This window comes from Ochotona princeps, chromosome 12 (assembly GCF_030435755.1).
Source record: "Ochotona princeps isolate mOchPri1 chromosome 12, mOchPri1.hap1, whole genome shotgun sequence".
In the NCBI taxonomy this organism is placed as follows: Eukaryota; Metazoa; Chordata; class Mammalia; order Lagomorpha; family Ochotonidae; genus Ochotona; species Ochotona princeps.
This window is the reverse complement of record NC_080843.1, coordinates 54,627,520-54,653,647: the sequence shown is the minus strand read 5'-3', so window position 1 is coordinate 54,653,647 and position 26,128 is coordinate 54,627,520. Positions and strand designations below refer to the sequence as shown.

The window sequence follows — 26,128 nt, the reverse complement described above, 5'->3', positions numbered from 1 at the left end:
GAAGGACAGAGGGAGAGGCAGATCCTCCATCCACTGGTTTATACCCCAACTGGCTGCAGCTTGGGTCAGGTCAGGCTGAAGCCTGGAGCTTGGAAGTCCATCTTTGTCATCCATGTGGGTGGCAGGGACCCAAGTACTTGAGCCATCTTTCAGTTTTCTCAGGACATTAATAGGGAACTGGATCACAAGTAGAGCAGCCTGGACTGGAAGATGTGCTCCTATGGGACACCACCATCACAGTGTTAAATGGCTACATGGTAACACTGAGCCCAGCGGGGTAGGGGGAGCACTTCTGATAAGTCGGGTAGCTAGCGAGCAGGAGGTGCTAAGGACTGCCAACCCCAAAATCACTTTGCGTCACCCAAACCCCAAAACTACCTGTGCCAATTCACCTTGGCAGAAGGCTTGGCGTGTACACTCATCATGCAGCTGAGCCTCACACGCACCAGATACTACGACCTCTTCCTGGAGACAACACCTTGCGCACTTGTAGCCACAGCTCTGCCCCCTGGGACTCCTCAGCCAAGCCCCTGGAGAACTGAGAACATCCCCTGAGGACAAGAACTGTGTCTCTTTAAACCCAGCCAGGGATGTCCCAATCCCCACAACAGCCTTGAGACACTACAGAAAAATGGAATTAAAAGGATAGCTTTAATTTGCTACAAATTTTTTTTGCCATGAAAAATATATTTTTATAAACTGGAAAAATGTGCATGATGAAAGAACTATTCATGGACATTTTTTTTAAATCGCCATCAAAATAGACTGACACTCTAAATTTCATTTTTTCCCAAACTTTCCAAAGTACTCTCATATTTGACTTATATTTGAATGTGTCATAATGACCTTCAAATCCATTACCTTTCCAGCACCTATTATGTAGAACAGACTTGTTATCTGACTCCGCTCTTTATTTAGGGGATGATTTGCAATCCTGTTATGGTGTTATCTGCAACCGCAGTCCAAGTCAGCCAAGCTATAAGAACAGGGCAGGTACAAAAGCAATATATACATTCAACTCAATCCCAATTAAATTGCCCAAAACATTCTTCATGGAAGTGGAAACAATGATCCAAAGGTTCATCTGGAAACACAAAAAACCACGGATAGCTAGAACCATCCTGAAGAACAGGAAGTTAGCAGGGGGAATCACAGTTCCGGACCTCTGGACATACTATAGGGCAGTGGTTATCAAAACAGCCTGGTACTGGCACAAAGATAGAGAGGAAGATCAATGGAGCAGAATAGAAACACCAGAAGGAAACCCACACAGATACAGCCAAATAATCTTTGACAAAAAGACAAACGACAATCCAGGCAAATGGGAAGGTCTGTTCAATAAATGCTGTTGGGACAACTGGTTAATAGCCTGCAGAAACAAAAAGATAGACCCACATCTCTCACCATACACTAAGATCAGATCTAAATGGATAACAGATCTAAACCTACATCCAGAAACCTTCAAACTTTTGGAAGAAAATGTTGGAAACACACTGCAACACTTAGGGGTAGGCCCTCACTTCCTAAAAAAGACTCCAAATGCAGTAGAAATCAAGACCAAAATAAACAATTGGGACCTCATCAAACTAAGAAGCTTCTGTACAGCTAGAGAAACAATCAACGAAGTAAAAAGGCAACCCACAGAATGGAAGAAGATCTTCGCACACGACATAGGTGATAGAGGGCTAATCTCCAGAATATACAAAGAGCTACAAAACAACCAAAATGTCAAAACAAACAAGCCACTCAAGAAATGGGCACGGGAAATGGGCAAACACTTCACAAAGGAACAAACCCAAATGGCAAATAAACATATGAAAAACTGCTCAAGTTCCCTGGCAATAAGGGAAATCCAAATTAAAACATCAATGAGGTACCACCTGATGCCAGTAAGACTGGCCCACATGAATAAAAGCACCAACAACACTTGCTGGCGAGGTTGCGGGGAAAGGGAACCCTACTCCACTGCTGGTGGGGCTGCAGGTTGGTACAGCCTCTATGGAAATCAGTATGGAGAATATTCGAACAACTCAAATTCAACATACTGTATGATCCAGCAATAGCACTCCTAGGAATATATCCAGAACATTTGTTTTATGAGAAACCAACATGCACTCCTATGTTCATAGCAGCACAATCAGTAATTGCAAAAATATGGAAGCAACCAAAATGCCCATCAACAGAGGATTGGATAAGAAAGCTATGGTTCATCTACTCCATGGAATACTACTCAGCTACTAAAAAACACAAAATGCAGTTCTTTGTGGCCAAATGGGCCAAACTGGAAACCATAATGCTAAGGGAAATGAGCCAATCCCAAAAGGTTAAATACCAGATGTTTGCCTTAATTTAAGATGATATGATGTTATGTATAACATGTTATGTTATGTAGGTTATATGTTGTGTATAAACTAAAATTGAAATGTCAATGAGGTGGTCACAGAAGGTGGTTAAGAACTCGTATTTACTTTTAACATAGTGGTTACTCATTACTATGTCAATTAATTCCATAATGATGTAAATTTTTGCTGATGGTATGTTGGAGCTTTCAATTGACTGGGATGATACTCTGCTGGCTCTGTCTTCAGACCAGAAAGGGTATAGCTAAGAAGCCGTTGAACTTGACTGGACAATAAGATGCTGGACTCTATGTTTGGTATATGCTTGCAATGAGGGAATCTCAACTGAACTTGAACTGTGGTAATGCAACAAGGTGGAGGAATCCACCATGGTGGGAGGGTTTGGGGAGGGGTGGGGAGAACCCAAGTACCTATGAAACTGTGTCACATAATACAATGTAATTAATGAATTAAAAATAATAAATAAATTAAAAAAAAAAAAAAAGAACAGGGCAGGTAGGCAGCAGTTCAGCATCCTGAGTCAGGAGGGAGCTGAGCCGAGCAGAGGAGCCGTAGGCAGGCAGCCCAGGTCCCAGGTGTGGCCACAGACAGTAGCACCAGAGGAGGAGACCTCTAGGAAAACTGTTGCACTTGCAGCAAGCTGGCAAGCCCAGACTGTGGGTTAAACCGCTTGTAGCAGGTAGACTGCCGCAAAGTAGAACAGCAGTTCTCCAACTTTAGCTTGCACCAGCACCATCTACAGGGCTTATGAAAGCAGATCTTTCCTTCCTAATCCGGGGTGAGGCCCCACAGTTCGCAGGTCTGGTCAAGCCCCTAGGGCAAAGCCCAGGCTGACTGAGTCGGCCACACCTCTGCGGAACCCCTGGGTATAGACAGTTGAGCTGTGTTTACAGAACAGTCCCTGGAACGGGAAGGGCCAGATCTTTCACTAGCAAATGTCTTCAGAGGAGAGTTCCACAAGATTCTTTATCCCAGAATATCAGCACTCTCTCTGTACTTTTATCAGGACTTTAGAACCACGCGTCCCTGCAGGCTGTTTTGTCTAACATTACTTCACAATGCAACAGGAAAAACAAACAGATGCAGATGATACTACAGCTTGCTCGATGACAGGTCTTCAGGAAAATGCTTGGCAGCGATATCAAATCTATGGCTGTAATAATATATGACAGAAAAATACTAACGATAGTCATTGAGAAGCTTGAGATAAATAAGTGGAAAACACAGTTACTAAGGCTCTAGCTTCTCACAGCTCTTGGAAATGGAGATAAACGCCCCCAGAGAAGATACTTCCAGAAGTGGCACACTGACCCGGGCAGTGTGGCCCTCAGGCAAGGTCTGCCCATATCCCTAACTGCACTCTCACAGTGTCTTCCTCTGTGAAAGGCGAAGGACAGAGAGAGAGCGGGAAGGAGGAAGGCAAGGATGAGGGAGACAGACAGAACCTCCATCCAATTGTTCACTTCCCAAATGGCCCCAAGACCAGTGCTGGATCAGGGTAAAGCCAGAGGTCTGGGACTCAATTCCAGGTCTCCCATGTGGGTGGAAGGGGCCCAGTACTTGAGCCATCGCCACTTACCTAGGAATGTTACCAGGGAGCTGGATCAGAAGCAGCGAGGTGTCCAACAGGGGCTCTGACACGAGGAGGGCAGTGTCGCAGGACATGGCTTTACATGCTGAGCCACAGTGCTACCCTCCCTCCCACCAATCCACTTTTAAATGAAGTTGGAAAGTTGGGGGGGTCTGAGGCAGGCTGGTGGGATTTTGGTCTCCGGGGTCCTCTTGCGTTAAGGCTGCTGAGAGCGCTCCCGTGCTCCGGAATCTACTCACAGTCAGAGGAGGAACTGGGTGTGCCTAACTGCGAGCAATGTGCAGAGCTCCTGGGAACTACAACCACATAACGCAGATGTCACTGTATCCCTGCTTGCTCAGAGCCTCTGCTGCCCCTCCACTCTCCTTAGGAAAATAAAAAGCTCATCCTTAGCAGCAGAGCTCAATATCTTCTCTCAGGCTTGTATTGATCTCTTTCTTGTCTCCGCTGCCTTCTCTTCTGCCCTGCTATTTCAAAATCTGGCTGATTATCGGAGACATCCAGAGCTTTAAAACACACACACACACACACACACACACACACACTCATTTGGGGCAGGGAGTGGGCACAGTGATTAGGACACCACTCCATACCTGGGTTCAAGTTGGGGCTCTGCTGCTTTCCTGCTAACATGCATGCTGGGAAGTGGCAGACCATGGCTGAAATGGCTGACTGTCTGCTACCCACATGGGGAGCGATCTTGACTGAGTTTTGGGCTCCTGGCTTTGGTCTGGTCTAGCTGTAGCTGTTCAGGACATTTGAGGAAATGAATCAGCAGGTAGAAAAATAATCTCTGTCTTTTTGTCATTCTCTCTCTCCCTCTCTCTCTCTCTCTCTGCCTTCCAAATAAAATGAAAATAGAACTTTAAAAAAAAATAAGTACGCATTTCTGGATATAGTAATGGTATTTAAGAACGCTTGGTACACTTGGGCAGACAGAGAAGTCTGAGATTTGCAAACACATTGAAGCTGGAAAGACGAAAAGGCACAACGCAGCAGGTGAATCACTCCTGACATCACAACACAGACACGAAGACTTGTTATGTTACTCTGCACCTCTGTGTGTTTGGAATTTTCCACCATGAAGCATGTGCTAATGTATGATCAACATGTAACAGCATGAAAGTGTCTTTTGCCAGACTCGACATGAGAGCCTGGGTCAGAGGACAGAAACCCTGCCCAAGTCCAGGGTTCATCTCACTGTTCTCCAAGGTTTCTACAATTATTACAATACCTTCCAGCAGGTGGCGGTAATTTCACTCGAGGAAGGGATACCTTTCCCTACTTCAGACAGCTACCTCTGGATAGGCAGGAAGGTTGATTCCTCCAATTTCTACTTGAGGGCTAATTATTCCTTCTGGAATATATGTTGAAGAAGCAGTTTGGGACCAAATGTATCATGCTAAATGTCCCATCACTGTCAGGTACACACCTGGCCCTTCTGCCTGGGTGTGCCTTTCCCTTATCAATGTTCCCCCAAACAGATACTAAGAAAAATTATCCCCTCAAAAAAATATCCCTGAGGGGCTGATGTAGTGGTTCAACAGGCTAATCATACACTTGCAAACACCGGCACCCCATTTCGGTTCTGCTTTTAGTCCCAGCTGCTCCACTTCCCATCCACCTCCCTGCTTGTGGCCTGGGAAAACAGTCAAGGGAGGCCCAAAGCCTTGGGACCCTGCACCCGCGTGGGAGACCCAGAAGCAGCTCCTGGATCCCGGCTTCAAATCGGATCATCTCCGGCTACTGTGACCATTGGGAAAGTGAACCAGCAGATGGAATATCTGCCTCTCCTCTTTGTAAACCACCTTTTTCGAATAAAAAATAACCAAATCTTTTTTTTTTTTTAGAAGTTCTTGAGTCAACCAAGATCTCAGCCAGCACACAGCATTAATTCTACACTTGCTGACTTCCTTTTCTTTGCTCATGGGATTTCTTCATCAGAACACAGCTTATTCTCTGATCCAACCTGGCTCCTCTCAGCCTTAACCCTAAGTTTTTACTCAGTCGGCCCTGGCCCCAGCAGCTCTCCACAGCACTGTGTGTTAACACGTGCGCTCGTCTCTAGTCCAGCACAGTCTTAGGGGCAGTGACAGTGGAGCAAACTATCCTCACATGGACAAGAAGGTCCTCTCCAGAACACTAATAGACACTGAAAAATCAGCCACAAATCCACAGCCCAGAAGCAACCAGAGCTAGCATCTGTCATGTATCTTTCCACTTGCTGTGTGCACGTCAAGAAAAACCAGCGTCACACTCAGTAGGATATGTGTAAGCATTCTGTTTTCATTTAGTAAATCGTGTGCTACTAAGTATTTTGCCAGATTCAGCTTAATGTCTGACATAGCACGACATCCTCTGTTGGCAAACTTTCTAGGGTTCACTTATTTAAAGAGGGAAAACCTTACAGATGATAAAAGGCAGAATGGAAGGGATGTGTGAAAAAGGGAAACCGAATCCCTCGGGAAAGGAAGTGATCCACAAAACAGCTGCAGGTGCACACGCCCCTAGGAGGGCACTGAGAAGCCAAACCCTGGCATCGAGACAAGCCCTTCCATAAAACCGCAAGAAGTGCTAGCATTCCACAAGACATGAGACATGCAAACAAAGAGTCACAAAAAAGGTGAAAAAGTAATTGTAAAAACAACTTTATTTGGGCCCGGCGGCATGGCCTAGCGGCTAAAAGTCCTCGCCTTGAACGCGCCGGGATCCCATATGGGCGCCGGTTCTAATCCTGGCAGCTCACTTCCCATCCAGCTCCCTGCTTGTGGCCTGGGAAAGCAGTCGAGGACAGCCCAAGGCTTTGGGACCCTGCACCGTGTGGGAGACCCAGAAGAGGTTCCTGGTTCCCGGCATCGGATCGACGCATACCGGCCCGTTGCGGCTCACTTGGTGATTGAACCATCGGACGGAAGATCTTCCTCTCTGTCTCTCCTCCTCTCGGTATATCTGGCTTCCAATAATAATAAATCTTTAAAAAAAAAAACAAACAACTTTATTCAGTCTTGATTTGCTTCCATCTAAGTTCTATATGTGGGGTTAATGTCTCAGGCATTATCAAAATTATTTACCTTCTTTTCCCATGAAGAGAAGAACAGACATCAGTCAGAAAAGCACAACCTTTCTACACTTGCAAAGAGAAATCAGCCTGGCCTGCTTAGATGTCATCTACCCAATTCCCAGGACCAGCCCATGGGGAGAGTTCACAGATGCAAACTAAGCTACACCAGGTATCACAGGTGCTCAGAAAACACGGCAGCACTGATGATGACTTTATTAAGTCACAGACTTCTAGGAAACACAGTCCCACCTTCAAGGCCTACGTTCCTGCAGTTGAATCAAAGCTGTGCTTTCTCTATTTGGAAAATGAGGACTTCTTGAAAGCCAGCCTGTAAAAGCAAGCAGGCATTTTTCCTCCACATTTCTAGGCTAGGATGCTACTCGCCAGTCGGTAGGAAGTGCCCCTTCGCTTTGTTCCTTGCACCCTCACATCAGTATTGCACGCTGGTGGCGTGCTGGTGGCTGTTGGAAAACTCTCCTGGAGGTGCCAGCAGCTCTGTGCAACTCTCACAACAATACTATGCTTCTAGCATGACACTTGTGTAAGAAAAACACAAACTTTAATGTCCAGCTTTAAATTATTGTCAAATTTCAGCACTGTACATGTCAGCAGCCTCTTCTTTCAACTGTTTTATCTTTGATGATGTAGCATGCGTACCTTCCTCCCATATTGATTTAACTCTGCACACAAGGCACCAGAAAGGCTGCCAAGGAAAAAAAGGCAGGAGGTTCTGGACCCTGCAGGAGAGGGGAGTGACTGGGTCTGACACGGAGCCATGGGTGTGAAGCCCCGGTTTCACTTGAGTGACCACAGGTAAGCTACTGCACTCTCTCAGCTTCAGTTGTCTGGTCTGTAGAGTGAGCGTAACAAAAGGATTAGAAATAACATGTGCAAGTGCATGCTGGGGGGCCTTACATATCTTAGGGAATCAATGGGGCTACCTATTACCATCATTGCCATCATCTTTGGTGTTATTTAGTACATCACTGAAAAGACTTCAAGTGGCTTGCCCAGCTTTCAAGAAAGAAGATGGGGAGATTCTACATTACAACTCAGTGTTCCAGACTCTCTGAGCTAATTTCTCTGACACTTCTAGTGCTAACTTCTTAGTAGCTATTTAAAGCTATTAAGACTCTTTAGGGCACCAAGTAACAGGCCCAGTTCCCTTGGCACTAGTTAATGTTGCATCTCAGCCCCCTTGGCTTACAGTGCACCCCAGTGGATGCAAAGCTGGGTGAATCTGTACAAAGCATCACTACCACAGAAAACACAACTCCGAGCGCAGATGTAGGAGGTAATCCATCAAGGCGTGGAGGGAGGTATCCTTTTTTCACTGCTACATCTCTAATGTCCAGTCTAGCTAAACAGATGTGAGATGGGCGCACAGCACTGAATCAAAGGGTCTCTCTTGCTTGCTATCCCTGGGGTGCATTCTGCAGCCACAGAAGTGACACTGCTCAGAATCAGTTCATCTAGGGTAGGACTCGGGAGCCATCCTAACAACCTCACAGGAGACTGAAGCCTATTGCTCTAGAATATTCCAAGCCATAATTTCTCTTCTGCTATGCTTTATGGCTTCTCTTATAGCTCCCCTAGAGACAGCCAATTTATTTTACTTTTCTTATTATAGTAATTCTTAAACAGCTTTCTAAGAAAAGTGTGACTTTGTCTTGGAGGACAATGGAAAGCAAAGTGCCTGTTCATCCCAGCGAACAAGGAGACAGGTGTCTGCCACCAGCTCTGGGTACTGATGCTCACATAGTTCCTTAATCCCTAGGGTCAGCTCTCCTCGAACAGGACAATCCTCCATCTCCCTATGGGGAGCATCTTGAAAACAAGCTAGGCAGGTGTTCCATGCACCTTAGTACTGTCATTCTATCTTTGACTCCGCCAGCACCCGCAGGCGTCTAATGCTCAGAGTGGTCTGCAGAGTCCGACCCCCATGCCCGCCAGCCGACAGTCCTTGTGCAATGTGCTTGTATGCTGGCACTGGGGGCCACACGAGAGTCCCTCCAAGGTCACTTCGTAGGAAAGCCCTCCTAGAGAAGTTGAAGAGTTCAGTCGAGGTGAGACTATCATTTCTCTTGAGGAATGGTTCTGTTTCTCCTCTTGGGATGAAAATGACCTCGCAGAACGTGCTCCCCTTTCTGCCCTCCCTGTCGGGAAACCTAAATGAAGACCAGTGTCATCACGCCAACCTTTATGGATGACACACCAGGGTCTGTTCTTTCCCCTCAGTTGCTATCTTTTTTTTCATTTCCCATTTCATTTGCCAGGGTTCCTGCCACTGCGGAGAGACACACTATAAATAAGCATGGAAGAGTCAGCATCAGTGAACAAATCCAATCCATTTCAGACCAACGTCCTGTACCTTCGCTACAACAGGGCAATGGTCAGGCAGCTTCGAAAGAATGTTAGAAGGGATCACCAAGTGAAATAACGAACATCTCAAAAACTTGACAGAAAAGGCTCAAGGCTACTTTCCCAGGGAGGTTTAAGTTCTAGATGGGGACAGACAGCAGCAAATGACAATGAAGGACCTTAACACTTTGGACTCTGCTTGTAGTTTCAGTCACAAGCATCAGTATTCAGACAGAAAAGAAATTAAAGCTCAACGGGGCCTCACACCCAGCTGGGAATTGCTACCATTGCCCCCTTCACTGATGTGAGATGTGAAACCGTCAGCAGTCACAGACCATCCCGACAACTGCTGGGACAGCTCCAATTCCCTCCCCAGGGCTTCCACTCACCAGCACTACTTGGAAAGTAGTCACTGTTACCTAACTTCTCAGTCTAACAGAAATACAAGTAATCACACTGCCAGAGTTCCTCTTCTGCATCAATCATTCATTTATAGGAAGGGTTAAGCAATCTAAAAACAACACATGATGCTTTCATTCAATAACATGACCACGCATTCATATTTATCACCTTGCTTTGCCAACAGCCCCCGTGCCAGCCTCCAGGAGATGCTCTGTGGCTTCTGAAGCACAGAACCCAGGTCTGAGGAGCAGACCACATGCTCCCACCAGGGCAAAGCCAAATCATCCCCAGGGTTGGGGGAAAGGGAGAGTCCTGCCACCCTGGAGAAGGAAGGCCAGGCCAGGGCTGACCTCTGGCTCCACGTGTCAGCTCAGAGGGCTACCCAGTGAACTTCCCTCAGTCTCTTACCCTTTCCTATGTGTCTTCTGGTGTTTTCTATTGTGGAGTTTCGGTTTACATTCGAAAGGAGTCCAAGACAGAATCTGTTCCTGTTATTGGAGGGGTCTGTGAAGCCGTCGATGAGGACGCTGCGAGAGGAGGCCTGGAACGTCTCCCCCACTCGGTTGTTCAGTTCGTAGTAGGCCACTGAGCACCAGTGCTGGGGCTCCTCATAGCAAACAGGCCGGAAGTCTGAAAGAAAGGGACCCAGAGGAGAGCAACACACGGTGCTGTTAGAGAGCTGGCTGCAAAACCAGGCTGGGTGCTTTGTGACTGTATAAAACCTGCCGCTTTGTGGTGAGCGGCACCTGGGAGCACACCTGCAGTGAGGTGGCTGCACATCTGTACACATCTACCAGGAAAACACAACAGGAACTGATCGATGGAAAGAACCACCCCTAAAGCCAACATCGCTGGCGGGAAGCTGGAGGTCAGCTCACCTTTACATGTGAAAGTAAGCACACAGTTCTCACAGGGCCATGTAGAATCCCTGCAGCCAGAAGTATGACTCTTTAACAAGCTAGTGTGTAATAATAATAATCTTGGGAGGGGGGACAGAGGTGGTATAGCATTGTGACACGGTGGGTTAGGCTGTCACTTACAATGTTAGCTCCTATAGGAGCTGGTTTGAGTTCCTGGCTGCTACACTTCCAACCCAGCTCCCTGCTAACGGCCTGGGAAGCAGCACAAGAGGCACAAGTGTTCGAGCTCCTGCAGCCCACATGGGAGACCTGGCTGAGGTTACCGGCTCCTTGCTTCAGCTTGGCCCAGTCCTGGCTCAGCAGACATTTGGAAAGTGAGCTGGCAGTTACAAGATTTCTCTCCCTCTCTGCCACTCTACTTTTTAAATAAATAGAATACACCTTTAAAAAAAAAAAGAAATCTAACCCCATAGATTAGAGGTTAGCAGGGATTGGGGAAGGGACCAATGAAGAATTTACTGCTCAATGGGCATAATTTCTGTTTGGTGACATAAAAAAATTTTGCAAAAGATAATAGTGACCGTCTTATAATACTATGACTGTACTTAATACTATTGGACTGTAAAATGGTTAGAATGACAAACCGTTATATTTTGCCACAACAGAAAAAGTTAATGTAATATACAAAAAATGATTGAACTGCATATTAAATTTTATTTTATGAGGCTACTTCAAAAAACTAGTGGAAAGTGGAATTACAAGTTTATTTTAGTATAAAAATTTTGAGGGCACAAATTTTTATTTGTAACAGGCAAATAATACATGTTATTCTTTTTGTTTTTAATTTTTTTATTCATTAATTACATTGTATTATGTGACACAGTTTCATAGGTCCTGGGATTCTCCCCACCCCTCCCCAAACCCTCCCACCATGGTGGATTCCTCCACCTTGTTGCATAACCACAGTTCAAGTTCAGTTGAGATTCCCTCATTGCAAGCATATACCAAACATAGAGTCCAGCATCTTATTGTCCAGTCAAGTTCAACGGCTTCTTAGCTATACCCTTTCTGGTCTGAAGACAGAGCCAGCAGAGTATCATCCCGATCAATTAAAAGCTCCAACATACCATCAGCAAAAATTTACATCATTATGGAATTAATTGACATAGTAATGAGTAACCACTATGTTAAAAGTAAATGCAAGTTCCTAGCCTCCTTCTGTGACCACCTCATTGACATTTCAATTTTAGTTTATACACAACATATAACATACATAACATAACATGTTATACATAACATCATATCATCTTAAATTAAGGCAAACATCTGGTATTTAACCTTTTGGGATTGGCTCATTTCCCTTAGCATTATGGTTTCCAGTTTGGCCCATTTGGCCACAAAGAACTGCATTTTGTTTTTAATAGCTGAGTAGTATTCCATGGAGTAGATGAACCATAGCTTTCTTATCCAATCCTCCGCTGATAGGCATTTTGGCTGCTTCCACGTTTTTGCAATTACTGATTGTGCTGCTATGAACGTAGGAGTGCATGTTGGTTTCTCATAAAACAAGTGTTCTGAATACATGTTATTTTAAAAAAAAACTGCATGGATTTTGTTTTTATTGCAACAATACAGACTTCTAGCTTTAATTCCATTTTCCAAAAGCTTTTTGAAGGATCCTCTCACATACAAATTGCAATTAAATAAAGCTATCAAAATACTAGGATCTGAACCTGTTCATCTCAGTAGTTCCTTTGTTTTACCTATTATTCTGCTTATTCTAGTTAGCATTTTGCTATTTATTAGTTAGAAAATAATTAGAGTCTTTGAAATGCAAAGAGCCCTGCCTTCCATGAGACGCTACCTGGTTTCTTTCATTTGTGCTTCATGGGTGGGGAGTCGGGGAAGAGAAGAAAAAGAACATCAACCTGTGAGTGTAACTGTGGCAGGAAAACGGGCCAGACAGGAACTCATGGCATAGAAGTGTGTTATATAAACATGTGTTTTACAACATAATTATCCTGTCCCTTCACTGTGGCTCTGCCCTCAAATAACTTCTCTCCCTGCCCTGGTCACCCTTCTTGGTGAACCTGGCCACTTGTGAGACTGCATCTACCTGCTTACCTCTGTGCAATGGCTCCCAAGCTTACAGCCAGCCTCCCAGCCACCAGCAATCAATTCCCATGGATTCCCCCGCCTTCACTTCACTCCCTTTTAACTCCACACACTTTAGTCCCCATACTCCAGGCCCTCTCACCCTAGTTACATCTGTGCCACCATTCTTAGCAGCCTTTGCCTCTTGAAGGTCAGAACCCAGTAATATCATCCCCACTGCACCCCAAACATGGCACAGTGCCAGGCACTCAGTCATTTCTTACCAAGTCGATAAAATCCATTTTCTACAGTCCTGAGTGGCAAGCCCATGTCCCAAATGCCCAATTTAGGTACTCAATAAACAACTAATGGGCAACTACTGAGCCTCAGGCTCTATGCTGGGACACAGAGAAGACTCACAATGTAACGGCAGGAACAGACACACAAGGATTTTGTACGTGCACGTGTATATAAAATACATTGGTGTGTGTATATACATATGTATATATAAAGCATGGAACCCATGAGCAGGGATCTACATGCAATTTGCTGAAGGGATAACAAAGCAAAAGTAAATAACTCAAAGAGAAGCAGCAACTCCTTTTTCATCTTCCCACACTGCATGGGTCCTTAAGGGCAGGGACCACCTTTGTTTCCCCTTTTAACAACATACAATAGCAGCCTATTATATGTTATCTGTGAAACACACGGACATGTGAAAGTAACTGTCTCTAGCTTCTTCCTTTCCCTTCCTCAAGCTTTTTAAGTCCAGCAGTTGTGGAAGACTCTAATCCAGTTGCTTTAAAAAGGCCCAAGCGCTGAGGACAGTCAGGGGCTCACCCTGTGTGCCCCTGAAGTGACGCCTGTGTCTGTTAAAGGCAGCGTTTCCCTAAAACTGTTGCAAGAGAGAACCGGAGACCACGCCTAACCCTGTTCCTACATGGAGCTTGCCCTCAGGCCAAGCCCTCCTGCTGGGCTTACAGATGCATCTGCACAGTTATTTCTACTGCCTTAAAAAAATCCTTGGAAATTCTTGCTGCTCAAAGCCATGCAATGTTGCAGAGCTTTCGGACAGTTAGAACCAGAAACTAGAGCAAAGACGTGTCACAGTTCCATGGGAACTACACCAGACCGGGCAGGCTCCAATGGGGGCCCCCAGTCCACGGGTATGCAAACTGCAAAGTATGAAATGAATATCAATTGAGATGACTTCATGGGTTAAGATCACCCACCACAGATAATTGTGCTGGATTGTACTTTCCCACAGATGGTAGCTCTTACTAACCTGAGTGCTGATATGGGCTGTCGGGCTCCGCAGGACTTCCTGGGGAGTGAGGGTAACTGGTGGTGCAGGGGGACTGCAAAAACATGTGGCTGGGCGAGGGTGGGGGTGCAGAGCACGGAGGCTGCTGGAAGGAGTCCGGGTAGGTGGCATTGTGCGGCATGAGCGGCTCGCTGTGCAGGGAGGCGCTGCGGAACTTGGCCAGCAGGCTGAGCTGGGGGTTATATTCACTGTGCCGGGGCACTAGGACTGGAGGCAGCACTAGGAGAAGAAGAGACAAAAGAGTGAGCTGCAGTCAAGTTCAGGGGTACAGAACGCAATGCACATCCACTTCCTGATGACAACGCCGCTCTTTGCTTTGGGAACGACCCCTCTGCTGTCTTGGATGGTCCCATATCCACACAAGAGGCGAGCGTTGCCCATTGAGCTAAACCAACAGCCCTGCTCAGAGCCACATGCACCTGCAATAGTCCGTCACAATTCCTGAAAGAGTTCCAGGAGGCTCTTTTGAATGTCAGCACTCTAAAGACTACCCATTCCATCCCACCTTGAAAATGAGCTGTTCTAAAGTTGGCCTTCAGAAGACCGGACTGCTTACATCTGCCTTTCATTCTGCCAATAGTCTTCCTAATGTAAAAAATCGGTTTCTGTTGCTTGTAATGAAACCTTAAGTGATATCTAAAATATGTTTTCCTTCAGAGGCCATGCTGAATTATTTAGCTGGGCAGCCTGGATTTCAGGCTCAGCAGTGCTACTGGAGTCAAAACAAAAGCTGTTCGTTCTTACAGAAAGATTTAAAGGTAAGTCACAGAAGGTTATTAAGTAAAATACAATTGCTGAATAATAGTTACAATGAGCAAGTCAAAGAGACCAGTCATGAGAACAGCGACACCCCGTACACTGTTGCTGTGCGCCACTCCTGCAGAAAAGAAACCACCATTCCTGATCTTGATTTTACACAGAATCTAGAAATGGATTCCAGCTCTCCAGGGCAAGCTTTGTCTGGGCACTCAGTTTGGGGTGACTTTCAAAGTGTATGTTGTCCAACTGACAGGGGGTACCCCACAAGGGTGGCTGGCGTACTTCCTGTGAGTTCCATAAGCTCTCTAGGCAGAAGTAGAGAAAACAAAGGGGGGAGAGGGTTTTGGCAAAAAAATAACAGAAGAAACTCCTAGAGCTGAAAAAAAAAAAAAAAAGATCTAGGCTTCCAGATGCAAAAGAACCACAGGGCGCAGAGGTCAGCAAGTGAGAAGAGATACAGAACTCTCCGAGCTCTCTACCAACTCAGAAGGGAACACTGTCACAGCTCCCAGAGGATCACTTCAAAGTCACCTACCGAAAACAGGATCAGCTTCCCACTCTGAGCCCGAGGATCGGCCAGCTCTTCCCTCCAAGCTTCACAACAGAAACCAGCAATCTAAACTATTAACAATGGTGAGCTAAAATATAAACATCAAGGATTGAAGCAAGGAAGGAGGATGAGATTAAAAGCTAAATCGTCATCTTCTATGTTAGCAAGTCAGTGAAATTACCCCAGAGTGACCAGTTTGCAAGCTTGTATCACCCAACTCCCCACAGTCACCTTGAGAATGTTTAGTAATCATGTAACGAAACAGCACAAGAACAAAGCAAGAAATGGTTAGAAAAAACTGTTTCTGGAGATGGGTGGGTTACCCTAGCTTCCAATGACACCACTGATTCATGAACACACGCAAATGTTGATAGACACTAACAAAAATTGTTCTCAAATAGCTCTTGAAAACTAAAATCCAGGGCCCAGTGCAGTAGCATAGTGCCTAAAGCTCTTGTCTTGAACGCACCAGGATCCTGTATGGGCACTGGTTCATGTCCTGGAGGCCCCACTTTGCATCCAGCTTCCTGCTTGTGGCCTGGGAAAGAAGTGGAGGATGGCCCAAAGCCTTGGGACCCTGCACCCCTGGGGAGATGCTGAAGAAGCTCCTGGCTTCACATCAGCTCACCTCAAGACATTGCAGCCTCCTGGGAACTGAACCAGCATATGAAAGCTCTTCCTCTCTGTCTCTCCTCTCTGTATATCTGCCTTCCCAGTAAAAAAAATTAATTTAGAAATAAATGTTTTAGAATGAACAAATGATAGCAACAGTAATACAAAAGCAGTAACAATATCACAGAGTCTACCATTTACCTTTTAATATAACACATTCATCTCTTTTTTTCTTTCAACAAGAAACAAATGTCAGTTCAAAGGACAAGAAATAAATGGGTAAGAAAAAGTTTTAAGCGAACACATCTACAGGTTAGTGGCAGAGAACCAAATGACTTCTTCGCCTTCACAAACTAGTATTTGTGTACACTGACTCACAGCATCCCTTACAATCCAGTAACATTCAACATTAGCACATAAAAGCGACACAGTGGCATGCCACCATGTTGCGTTTAAGGTCCTGCACAACAGTGAAGGACTATAAAGATGACCTGCATTGTGTGTAGTCGGAAATGAGGCACTGCTGCCACTAGCGACACACACCACCATTCTCAATAACACTTGTTCATCACAATGTTGCCACACGCGCACACCTTATTGATGAAGAAGAATTTGAACAACTTGTGTGGCTTTAGACATTTACAAGCGTTTTCCTAACCTGGCCCAGCCCTGGCAATATAGACTTTCATGCCTCATGCCTGCAGATCTGAGGCACCAAGAGAAAAGAAAAGGTATGTTGTTCTTGGTTGTGAAAAACATCGTGACACTCTGTACCGCCTGAGTGAAACCAAGGCAGTGAAGGAAAGAAGACATGGTTTTCTCTTCCTCATTCCTGCCTCACTATTGCGGCTGCTTTAGCGTTAGCTGGAGAGCATTTTTAAATGCTTTACTGGTCAGTATATTTTCTTCCCACTCCTCAAATGCAGTTCGACAGAAGGAGTTTAATTGATGCTACCTTTAGAATGCAATTGTGCTTGCAATCAGGGTCATTGGTCTTCCCACAGATACCCAAAGCCACAGTGCTGAAGGCCCTTCTATAACATGGCCCGGGACTTGCACACAAACTATGCTTATTCTTCTGCCTGCTTCAAATCATCTCTAGATTACTCAAAATGTCTAACATGTGAACTAAAAATACCATGAACATTGCTGTTACACTACAGTCTTCGGGGAATCAAGATAAATCTCTGTGTACGTTCAGGACAGATACATTTAAAAAAAATAGTTTCACTTTGTACTTGGTTCAATATGCACATGTAAAACCTGTGGCTTAGTGGTGCACCTGCCCGCCTCCCTACACCCCTTCTTTTCTCTCTCTCTCTCTTATAACTCTTCTTTACATCTTAGTGCTGCACCGGGGCAGATAACAGGAGCTCCCGGGCGTGTGGGGATGCCAAGCCAAGCTGAATACAACATCTGTCCCCCTTCTTACAAAAGGCACATGCTTTGGATACACAGGTTGAATATCCCCTATCTGAAATGTTTCAGAGAAGAAATCTTTCAGACTGAATTTTTTTTCTGATTTGAAAATACATGCATAGATTTTTTTTACTGGTTGAGCATTCCTATTCCAAAAGTATAAAATCCAAACTGCTCCAACATTCAATTTTTTTTTAGTGCAAGCTCAAGTTTTAGAGCATTTCAGATGTCAAATTTTTTAATTTATCTTTTAAAGATTTATTTTTTTTTGAAAGATTTACAGACAGGAGAATTAGAGAAAGAAAGGAAGAGATCTTTCATTTGCTCATTCATTCCCCAAGAAGTCGCAATGGCTAGAGCTGGACCAGTCCAGAGCTAGGAACCAGGAGCTTCTGTTGGATCTTCCACACAGGTGCAGAGTCCCAAGGCTTTGGGCCATCCTCTACACTTTTCCTAGACATAAGCACTAAGCTGAATCTGAAGTGGAGCAGTTGGTACATGAATCAGTGCCACACTGGATGCCAGAGCTTATAGTTTAGAGAATTAGCCAGCTGAGCGATTGCACCAGCCCCTCAGAGTTAAGATTTTTGGATTAGGAATGCTCAACCTGTACAATGCATAATTTAGGTAAAAGGGAATTTGCATTCTTGAAATAATTTCCAGGCTCATAGAATAAATGCATCTTCTTCCTTAAAATCTGTTTTTATTTTTTTGTTTGTTTTTTTTGTTAGTTTTGTTTTCTTTCGTGTGTGTGCAGCTTCTAACTTGAACCTTGACAAGAAAGGTATGGTCAGAACATGAACAATGGTTGAGGCTCAGTCTACGAGATCAGCATTGAAACAGAAAGTGTTCCCAAACTTGTAATGGCAGTTTGACAGAGTAATTTTTACGTATATTTAAATAAGTAATTTGAAAACTAGTATTTTTTTGTTTTTGATTATTTTGTTTTCTTATTAATTAATCTGGATTGTACAGTTACTCATTTGAAACAAAATCTAGCTTGATGGCTGAAGAAGTACTGAAACAGACTACATAAGTGGATGCGTGGATGAAAAAAGTTAGAACGCCACCTTCAATGTACCTAAAATAAAGGTCAAAAATGAGAGCTCGCAGGCAAAAGTTGTTTAACATTCACATTTACACTATCCTTAAAATATTTACTTTGAACATAACTACATAAATAGATACAAAACCTATTTCTTCTATAAAAAAATTGAGGTCTGGATTTTAAAAAATTACTGTGGTTTAAATACTGCCTTAAATTAATACGATCTTTGCTCATCTTCCATTCTAGACATTCAAACCCAAAACATGATGCTAGGAAATCTGCCATATGTAAATTACTAAGACCAAAATGTCCTAAAAAATACTGTATAACTTAAGACTAAAATATCAAACAGATCTTTAAAATTTAGCTTTCAAATATTCAAAAGGCATCCCAGATATTTTAAAAGAGACTATCTACATCCTTCAAGTTCACCACTCAGGAAGAAAGAAATGATTTCTTAATGAACATCTTTCCATTTATATATATTTTGGGTGCTTAAAATAACTAAAACTTGTTGAGCTAAAGAGGAAATCAAGTCATTTTTGTCATAAACTCATACTTCAGGTACGCAAAGGGTCTAAAGGGAAGCAGTAAGGAAGAATGCAAAGACCTCCATGATTTAGGGAAAATCCATCAGATTTGCCAAGAACGCGGGACTTCCTACTCTCCATCTCCCTCAGAGTCTCAGCCTGTGGTGGGATGGTTGTGAGCAAATGGTAAGTATGGGGGTGTCTGAGAGGTTACCTGGTGAGACTGATACAGGCAGACACACACTCATTCAACACTACACAGAGGGACAGTGAACCCTTGGGCCACTAGGACAGCACTTGGTTGGACAAGGGCAATTGCCCTGAGCTGATGCCCAGCCCTTTGGTTTCCTGGAAAGGGTCAGATGGCCAATCCAAACAGAAAGCGCCTATAAAATCTGTATTCTTGCCCGGAGGGCGACACTAAGACTGAATCTAGCTAGAACTGCAGTAAAACTGTTGAGTCAATGTGAAGCAATACAGATAAACACGTCTTCTCCCAAAAGGGAGAGGGGGAATGGGATGGGACAACGTGGGAAGAGTTAAAGAACGGTTCTTTCCCATATGTAAGTACAGCAGTTTCCATGAGTTCAGGGAATCCCTCTAGACTCCACCGAGGCTCAGCTGTCAGTCTTTGCCCAATTCTCACTGTTTTTAGTCCTGGGATGACTTACAGCAAATCCTCAGTTGGCTGTTAACAGCCCCAGATGAGCTATTTTCCACTTACCTGAACTTCAGGAAAGTGACAGTTAAAAATCCATCTACAGTTTACTTCAAGACAATTCCATTCAACTTAGTTGTATGTGTGTGTGTGAAAGGGGGAGATGAGATGTTTATTTTTTTTTTTCTTTAACAGCTAATCATTATCAAGATTACTTTAAGACTACCACAGAATCCCACGAAATAGAAAAAAAAAGATGATGACTCTTCCCAAATACAGTAAAAAAGCACTTCATTTTTCAAGATCTCACAAAATTTACATGTGCACTGAATGAAAAATTATTTTCCAGATTTTTTTCTGGCTACCAAGGTTTGGATTACTTTCCCAAAGCTGAATCAATCCCTGTCTCTTTCTTTTTCTGTCTCACTCTCAGAGGTCTCTCCCCATCTTTTGGGGGGGACCCTCACCTTGAACACAAACCCACACGGTCAAGAAGACATACCTGGGGTCTCCACCCTGCGGTAGTGGTAAGGGTTGATGCACACTTCCTTTTGCTTGGAGCCGAATGGGAACTCGCAGCACTCCAGTGGCTTCAGCTCGTGGTGGGACTGGAGATCCGGCCAGCGCCACACGCGGCAATAAATCACGTGGGGCAGCCCCTTGCGGTGCGACACCTGCAACCTCCCATCCAGGGACCGGGGGATGGTGACGCACTTGCTGGGCTGTCCCGGACAGCTGAGGGCCCGCTCCAGCTCGTCCATGGCTCCTTTCTTCTTCTTGAGTTTCTTCACGAGAGAGTCCACGGCCTTCTCCGCCCACTTCTCCTCCTCATCTCCTTGCTTCCAGCCAAGCAGCCTCTTCACTGCGGGGCTGGTGAAGGAGAAGAGGGAGCTGATGGGGGTGCTGGAGTGCATAAGCGGGGACCTCGGGTGTCCAGCGCACAAGGAAACCAGATCCAGGGCCCTTCACGGGAGGGGAGGCCCTCAGGCAGCCGGCGGCAGGTACCTCTCCTGGAGTGTCATGGGTACAAGTCTGTCTTGCCTTCCAGAAGCAACTGTGACAGATTCCAGGCGGGAAGTATGCTGACCTCCTCCTCCGAAGCCTCCGAATGGACTGTCAACCCTGAAAGACAAGACTGCATTCACTTCACTCACTTCCATTCACTTCAGTAGCGCCCGCTACTAAAAGTTACCAATGGAGAGAAGTGGGAAAACAGCCAATGAATGCCTGGATTTTCAAACCCTCATCGGGCTTTGACTCTGGCCTCTACTTCACCACCAATATCTGGGTCTTGGTCATTCTTTCAATGTCTTAAAACACTTGTCGCCTTGTCTCCATCTGCAGTGACAGCCAAGGCCCTTGCACTTCACCCCTCACCTGGTCACTGCAAACCCCTCTGTAGTAACTTCTCTCTTCTTCTCTCTGAATTTGAATCCACCTTCTGCCAGAAATACCTCTTACTAAATCATCTTCCTTTTAAAGAAATTACAGATGCACAGCAGTGGGGTGACCACAGCTCGCAATGGCATATGCCCTCCTGCGCGAAGAACTAGGGAGAGGAACTGGCGGGTTCCAAACACAAAGAAGAGAGAAGCACACAGAACGGCTGACTGCCTGACTTGATCCACTTATGTTGTGTGCACCTAGTGAAGTACTCACTGTTGTCCAGACACATGTACAAGCAGGACATGCCAACCAAAACCTTTTTAGAAATTAAAGAAGGAATGACATGGCTCCTTGTTTCTCCCGGGGCAAACCTCTCCACTTGGGTTTCTAGGCCCCCATAAGCTTCCCTTGACAAACTCATTCCTCTTTCTTACTTTCAGGTTTTGCAAATAATGTCATGAATATACACATGCCGACGAAAAAGAGAAACATCAGGAGTGCTAATAATCTCCCCATTCAGGGGAAGCTACTCATCACATAATGTTCACAGGACTGCGATTCTCAAAGGGTACCCCAAAGATCTCTGGGAAGTCCCTGAGACCCCCGCCATCCACCGTGGGGAAGAGAGCTGTAGGGTCCTTTCTTCTCCAACTACACATCTGTGGGAGCTGAATCCTGGTCACACACTTCAGCCATACAAACATTGTACACAGCAGCAGATACGAAAATGCAAGTGGCATCTATTAGGCCAGGTACTGAGGAGATCTACAAAAATATGAAACAAGGAAAGTCTCCTAATCTTTTATGAAATAGGGCACTTTAAATAAAAAATCTATGTTGACTTGCAATGGCCATATTATTTTTAATAAATCTTTTTTTTCATGTATCAGTTTTAATTCCTAAAATGGTCCAGACTGATAGATACCACTCACATAAGCAAAGGTATTTGGAATTCTCAAGTGTTCTTTTTTTTTATTATTAAAAAACCATTTATTTGAAAAGCAAAGAGACAACAGAGAAAGACAGGAAGAGGTCTCCTTTCTGCTGATTCACTCCCCAAAATGAAGGCAAGAGCCAGGGTGGACAAGGCTGAAGCCTGGAGCCAAATACCCATGCCATTTCCTGCTATCTTCCAGTATGCACATTAGCAAGAAGCCAGACTTCAGGTCTGAGCCGGGACACAAACCCAGGCACTTGGATGTGGGATGTGGGCACCTGAAGTGGCCCTGACCACTGCGCCAAATATCTGCCCCCTCCATCATGTTTAAAACAGGAAATGGTCCTAGGACCAAAAAACTCAAGAATCGCTTTGCTAGAAGGTATATGTAATAAAATGTATGTCACACATGTGTAATTTTGCCTCTTAGGGCAAATCTGTTGTTTATCTTTCTTTTTCAGACATTCTTTGCCCGTTGCTCAATAGTCCCATTTAAATGTCCTGAATCAGAAATGCATGTCTTGTCTTTGAAATAGCTAGCTCAAACAAAACTTTCTCCTTCTCCCAGATTTGAGAAACCTGCTCTCTCACTGTTTTAAGTGGCTACTGGTAAAATCTGGGGCAAGCAGACTCATTTTAGTAACTTACAATTGATCTAGCTCAGAATCTCCAACTGCTTGTTTAATACGCATTAAGTATATTCTTCTCGTGACTTCCCCAGGAAGAAAGTGGCATCTTTCTGAGTCCATTAATACAAACTTGTTTTGCACAAAGATGCCAAGTCAACTTGTGCCATGGTGTCAGTACCTCCTCCAATGGGTGTCAGCCTGGTTACACAAACATCGAGGACGTCTAATGAGTGTAAAGCCACACATCATGTTCTTCCCCGTATGGATTTTATTTAGGCTCAGGCAGAGGTAAACTACGATGAAAAGGGGAGTTGAGGGCTCAGGGCTGTTCTTTTTCACTTGGCAGTTTGACTTAGGCCCGGTTTTGTTTGGAAAGGTTGGTTTTGTGGCTTAACAATCGCGAATTTATAAAGTAGAGTTAAGTCACTGTTTCAGCTTCTGTTTACTCAATCCAGACAGGCTGCCTTAAAGCCATGCTTGGACGAGGTCAAGAGGTCCGAGGACAAGAAGCAGCAAAACACAGAAGAACTGGAGCCCCCCAAAAACCCAAGGATTCTGCTTAGTTTTACACAGGATTTGTTATTAGTAAACTGAGGCATAAATCTTTTCGCTGAGGTCAGTGTTAGAGAAAAGACTTTGATAAAAACGTTCAGCAGAGTTCAACTAAATATACTTTTGAAAACACGGTGCCCAAACCAAAACACTAGGTTTAGTTTGGTTTTAATATGGGATTTCTTCTCTGCAAATGACATGCAAGATCAATTCAATGTAACAGAATACAAAGTATTAGGTGCACTCTATTGGAGGGCAGCTGAAAAGGAAAGAGTACAACAGCATGTCTAACAATTTCACTAGAACCTTTCATTCCGAGGTATATCCTGAAGGTGTGTATAGGTGCTTGGGTTCAGGGACACAAAGCAAAACCTATTTGTGTCTCCATGCTCGGATCGCTCACTCCAGCCACCAAGTGCTCATGGTGAGCTGTCCGCGGGCCTGCCTGGGGTCAAGGGGCTACTCCCTTCGGGGTAAGCACACCAAGGAGGGAAGTCTCAGGGGCTGGGCAGGCCCGGGACCCACCAGCCACCCTCATTCAGCAGTGGAGGGGTTTGGGGAGGAGTGCGACCTTAGGCCTGGGGCTTGAAACTTCCAGGAGCCTGCCGGCTGCTGGTGAGTGCCAGCCAGGGTTGTTTCCATGCTCTGGAGTTTTGGTTCTTTGAATCACTACTTAGGTCGCTCCATGTTGAACCCACTGTGCTTCTGGGATCTGAATCAATCCTAAAGATTCCCAATGACAGCAACTTATCCTTTGAAGAGCTTGTAATCACTGAACAATGCTGACCACCAAACACCAGTCCATGCAAAGCTAAGGCTCGGGGCTTGTCTAGCAGGATCATATCCTATTACCTGACATGATGATGGATCAGGAGACAGGTCACATTAAGCATAGCCATGACATTAACTAGCACTCGAGAGAACCATATCCAGGGGTAGTAGATTCTGTGGGAGAGGTGTGGGCCAAACCCTGTGGAAATTCTAGACCCACTGGTTAGCTCGAGAGTTGGGGTGGTGATGGACTAAGCTAGTTGTGACCAAGGAGCCTGCCATCAATCACAGGTAAAGGAACCGACAACAGTCTGGACTGGTCAAGGCAGCAGCACCCAAATGTGCATCCTGAATAGGGTGTGGGGTGGGCCCGGCTGAAACATTCACCAACTCATACAAGGCCAAATGGAAGGCCAGACTTCGCCAGGACCTGGCCTAAACCCCAATGGCATGTATGAGAACTGGGTCTGGGCATGGATCAAGTGGAGGAAGTTGGGAAACTCCCCTGGCGAGTCATAGCTCCTGCTGGTGAACATGTGGTCCAGACCTGGGGCTCGGACAAGCTGGGCAAAGTAGCTCCAATGGCTGGCCAATGAGTGAATTGGTAATGGAATGGGGTGTACTGGGCAGGACTGAGCAAACCTTAGCCCACAAGCAAAACTAGAAACCAGAACGGAGCACAGGTCATGCCGAGCTAGGCTCTTGCACCTACTGATCTGTGTGAGCCAGGGACAGGGGTCTAAGGCAGGGGTCGGGACAGGTGAGGGGCAGAGCCAAGCTGAATCACAGCAACCACTGGCAGGCGCGCGATCTATGGGTGGGAACAGGCCCAGTTGGGGAGCTAAGGAGACACCCTAGCTGGGTGCAGGTTCCTACAAAGGGGCGCATGAGCTGGAATAGGGCTGTGTTCTGGTCAGAATACAGCTGTAGTCTCCCTTGGCACAAGTGTGGACTGGGACTGAACGCACCAAGCCGTCCAGACTCCAACACCGTCTGGTGTTCTGGAGGACCAGGGTAGCTGTGGGACAGACTAGGCTAGGTCTCAAGTCCTACTGAGCCATGTGTGAGCTATATGTGGATATGGACGAGCCGTGGCTGGGCTGAAACATCCAACAGCAAGAACCAGAATGGGTTGAAGGCCAGTAAGAAAAAAACCACTGTTCCTGCTAGGACAGGAGGTAACCTGAGTAGTGCTGGCTCATGGACCCCCTGGTATGTGTGAAATCTGGCACTGGGAGAAGTTCTGATGGAGGAGCCTGGGCAACTCCTCTGACAGGACACAGACCTGGCAGGTAAGCACAAGAAGTACGATAGGAAACAGCCCAGAACAGGCCATGGAAAGTGTCCCACTGGCATACATTTGCCATGGGTCGGGGGCAGACCAGGCTGAATCAGTTCACGTCATCCACTGGCAAATCCGCACCGGAACAGAGTGTGGGTCGAGCCAGGTTCCGGTCGCGACAAGCAGTGCACAATACAGAATGCCAGGGTGAGGTTGCCTGTGCCAGATGTGACCGCAGCACCCAACTAGCACACCTGAGAACCAGGAAGGGAGGGGGCGGAGACAACAGGGGTAATATGGGATGGTTCCCTTGCTGGACAGCTACTCCCACTGGACAGCATGAGCTGAGATGGGGGCAGACCAGACTAGGCAGGGCTACAACACCTGTGGGCCTCATGTGGACTAGATCAGGAAAAGCTAGGCTGGGCTGATTACTCCTACTGGTGCAAACAAAATTAGAGTGGGTGAGGGTTGTTTTGGCTTAGCCATAGCATCAGCTGGCAGAAGCTGGCACTGGGGGCTAATTCTCTCAAGTCAAACCACAGAACCACTTGCAGAGTGCATAATCTGAGAGTGGGAAAGGCCTGGGAGGGAAATAGTGGGCTCCTCCCTCTTGGGTTACCACTCCCATGGGAGGGCACGAAAACTAGGACAGGGGCTGGGGTGGCTAAACAGACTGGCACCCAACAACATCCGTGAGGACTGGATAGTTGAGCTGGTTAGATGGAACTAAGCTTTGATACCCATCAACATGTACAAGAGCTGAATGGGATGTGGGACAGACTGGACTAGTCTGCTATACATACTGGCAAACGAGGGTAGGGGCCGGGCCTGGTTGGGGTTATTGTGGGTCGCTCCGACTGGGCTGCAGCTCCCACTGGTTTATGTGAGTGCCAAGTGTGTGCTGGGCAGAACCAGGCTGGACTGCAACACCCAATTGGT

The 26,128-nt window shown here is 45.6% G+C and overlaps 1 protein-coding gene across 1 annotated transcript in view; it reads right to left on the bottom strand.

The window, feature by feature from the left end:
- The window catches only part of SMAD9 (SMAD family member 9), a 28,053-nt gene extending 7,314 nt beyond the window's left edge, over window positions 1-20,739 (bottom strand). Inside the window, exons 1-3 of the mRNA XM_004577527.2 lie at window positions 20,132-20,739; window positions 14,015-14,272; window positions 10,184-10,405 (exon numbers count right to left, since the gene is read on the bottom strand). Of these exons, the coding sequence (XP_004577584.1) occupies window positions 10,184-10,405; window positions 14,015-14,272; window positions 20,132-20,543 (892 nt within the window). The 5' untranslated portion in view covers window positions 20,544-20,739. The remainder of the gene's footprint in view (window positions 1-10,183; window positions 10,406-14,014; window positions 14,273-20,131) is intronic.
- Window positions 20,740-26,128: the final 5,389 nt, after the last annotated feature.